The 3,570-nt window shown below is 38.6% G+C and overlaps 1 protein-coding gene across 1 annotated transcript in view; it reads left to right on the top strand.

Moving 5' to 3' along the window:
- Positions 1-3,260, top strand: part of LOC103509268 (alpha-tocopherol transfer protein-like) — a 29,770-nt gene extending 26,510 nt beyond the window's left edge. The window contains exons 10-11 of the mRNA XM_026823651.1: positions 2,572-2,718; positions 3,198-3,260. Coding sequence (XP_026679452.1) covers positions 2,572-2,718; positions 3,198-3,260 — 210 coding nt within the window. The remainder of the gene's footprint in view (positions 1-2,571; positions 2,719-3,197) is intronic.
- Positions 3,261-3,570: the final 310 nt, after the last annotated feature.

Genomic DNA, 3,570 nt, shown 5'->3' with positions numbered 1-3,570 from the left:
ATATTTGGCGTCAACGTTGAGAAAATAAATATTCATTCAATTGCATTGACAAATACAATTTCATTTTTCCAACCATACTTTCAATGTATCTTCAACACTGCATTCATATATTGCGTTCAACGTTGGGAAAAATAAATATTCATTCAATATTGCGGTTACTTCTTCAACCACTTTGGCTACATGGGTAGGTAGGTGGGTAGGTATATCAGACAAGGTACTTGCTGAATAGGGGTATCTACACCTAACCAGTACCTACCTAGTATTTGGTTATAGGCCACAAAGCGACTACACCTTAGCATAAGACCTTGGACTAGGTAATGTAGGTACTGAGGTACCATACGATATGGTATATATATGTATATTAAGCCTGTAGAGATCTGGTCTGGTTTTTCCTATTCAGGTTCGTCAATAGCAAAAAAAAAAAAATAAAAAAAAAAATAGAACCCTCAACCAAACGTCAAGGAGTGATTCATTCAAAATATCTACACAGACTTGTTGTACAACTTAATAACTAATCTAATGTACTACTACCTACTATGTATGCAGTAGGTACAGCTACAGTACGTACTACGTACCGACACACAAACAATCATTTTTCTTTTTACTTTTTATTAGTATACAATAGCGAAAATTATCCTATCTCGTTTCGTGTCTGTCACTCGTTAATTATTTGATCGCAAAAAAAAAGAAAAAAACAGAGTCCTTTTTTTTTCTTTTGGAATTAGGGGGAGTATTAAAAAAAAAAAAAAAAAAAAAAAAAAAACAAAGATGGTTAATTTCATGGGCGTAGCCAATATCTGGTTTAGGCATGGGGGATGGTAGGAATAACTAATTCAGGTTGGTTAAGACCGAAAATAAAATAAACAAACCATGTTAATAGAAGCGTCCTCAATGGAGGCAGCACTTTCGTAGTAAATTTAAGAAATTGAGCTGAGTAGGTATTTTTTCTGCGATGGTCACGGCGCGCGGTGAGGGTCAATGGTACATGGTCTATGGTCGCCCTTGTGGCCGCGAACTAAGAAATTTAATGAACAAATTAATACCCCTGAAAATGAACTGTGTTAGGCTATGTGGATGTTGCCGTGTATTGCGTTTTGCATAGGTTATCTTTGTTACTCGGGGTGATTTCAGTACTGATTGCGTAGAGCGGAGTTTGGTCACATCCACTAGTCATTGAGATTTGTCATTTGATATTGGTTATTTATTTAATATTTTACCTTATTATTTTATACTGTCGGCTTCGGCTTTATGACTAAAAAGTCCCAACAGTTAAAAAAAAATCTCATTTATTTAAATTTAAATAGAGGGAGAGAGAGATTTCATGAACGGTTCACTTTGACCTTTTTTTACAATAGACTTATACCTGGAGTTTGGAATTTTTGGAAAAAATATAAGAAAGAACCCAATGGTTTTACGATGCAATGAGTCCCCAGTCACTTAGTGGAAAGGAGTTTTCAGAAGACTAGATATATACGGGTGCTATAGTTCATCCAGAGTCCTCCTCTAGTGTAGAATCACCTTGGATCGACCTACCTATGCCTACTTACCTATAGTTCATCCAGATCAATGTGACAGCAATGAGTCATCAACCCAAAATGAAGGAACCAATCAGATTGCAGGAAATCCTTACATTGTTGCAATTGAGGTACTTAAAGGTCTATTTTTGATAAACTCTCTTAAAATGCAGAGGTAGCTCTAAGTTCAGAGGTTTGATTCCAGAGCAGGCAAGGTGGATATCGCCTTACCTGACTTTGTTTCACTGTCGGAGGAAGCACTGTGCAATATACCTTCCCCTTTTAAAGATTTTCTACCATTGCACATGTGACATGTTTGGCAACAATGCCTATTTTTTTGCTGTCACATTGATCTGGACACACTATAGGTTTGTTTAAAGTAAAAAAAAAGGCTCCATAGGTACGAAACCTTTGAACTAATCAGAAGGCGCCTTTCTTTACTCGTACAGTGTGAACCGATTATTTTCTGAAGATTCCGAAAGGTCTTTGTATGGGAAAATTCGATGATGTACCTACCTACTACAGATTTGGTAACATTGTACACGAGTCTACATAGTTTGTTTTTTGTTTTTAGTTTGAACAACGTATAAAAATGGACTTGCACCCTAAATTGCACCCTGGGACCCTAAATTTGAACTTGCGACTTGCTTTGATGCAACGTGAACCTGTACAATTTCTCATCAAAATGGGACCAGGCAATCGCGAGTTACTATAGTTATAGCGGAACGAAGATTCAGATATTCAAAAATCCAAACCAAATGCAAAACTGTCGAATTAAAACTTAGACGCCAGCCTAGTTAGCTTGGTTGGTGGCGCGTCTGCCTTGTAAGCGCTAGCCCGCGGGTTCGATTCCCGCCCGGGGTGGATTTTATCATGATGGGATAATGTTCGTTCTCGGAACGGCTGGCTTTCCTCCTATCCTGTCTTCCTTCTCTATTCGTTTTCGGGACGATAAGACCCTAGGCAGTTACAGTTCTCTCTGTTGAACCTCTTAAAAAACGTAGACCTTCACTACGTTCGGTTACTAAAACATCTTGCCTTTTCTTCTTTCCCACAGGTTCGGCGAACGCGTTCATTCCTGACTTCAATTCAGAATGCAGACAAAACCAAGAAGCCAACCAGGGATGAAATAGCTGCTCTGGACATGGACTACTGTGGGGTGTTCCGCTCCTATAATGAACATGCAACTCAACCTAACCCTGAGGTAAATAACGCCACTTGGAGACAAAACTAGAGAATTCAATGTAAACTTCTGTTGTGATCTAAAATCGGGATCATATGGGTTCTTGAGGCTACTTTAAAATTACACAACAGTGACTCTTGATGAGTTGACATATTGACCGGGATGGATTTTTCTCATGACAGGTGTACGACTGTACGTATATATTGTGCTAATGCAGCACACAATACGAGCTAAGTTTATCTACATATACCTACAGGTTGAACACGAAAAACGTTACCAAAAGCCTAGGGTGATTCCTGAGGTCGTTTTTTGGTAACGTTTTTCGTGTTCACCCTGTATAAATACTCTGCCCAGAGTAAAAAAAAAGAAAGGCTCCGAATACAGGGTTACCAGATCTGTAGGTACTACGTACCTATAATGTACATCATCGTATATCTTCCTCTATAAATCTACGGATTATATTATCAGAAAATAACCGGATTTATTTTTCTGCCACACAGCACACAGTACTTGTAAAGGCGACTTCTGATTGGTTCAAAGGTTTTCGCACCTGTGGCATCTAGTTTTTTTTTTTACTTTGGACAGAGTATAGTATGAATAGGTAGATAAGCTATCGAGTGGAAATCTCGCGTTGGAAATGAGTAGTCTATTATGACTAGAAAAACAACTCCCCTCTGGCATGACAGTAAGCACAGGGAAGCAGACAGATAAGATAAGATTAGAATCACAAACACTCCCCACAGCCAAGTCTATCTGTGATTCTGTGATATCGTCACTCGCTATGGAGGAAACCAGTTGGGTCCCGAATTTTAAGATTAGAATCACAAACACTCCCCACAGCCAAGTCTATCTGTGATATCGTCACTCGCTATG

The sequence above is a fragment of the Diaphorina citri genome, unplaced genomic scaffold (genome assembly GCF_000475195.1).
Source record: "Diaphorina citri unplaced genomic scaffold, Diaci psyllid genome assembly version 1.1 scaffold480, whole genome shotgun sequence".
NCBI lineage: Eukaryota > Metazoa > Arthropoda > Insecta > Hemiptera > Psyllidae > Diaphorina > Diaphorina citri.
This window is presented reverse-complemented; position numbering and strand designations above follow the sequence as displayed.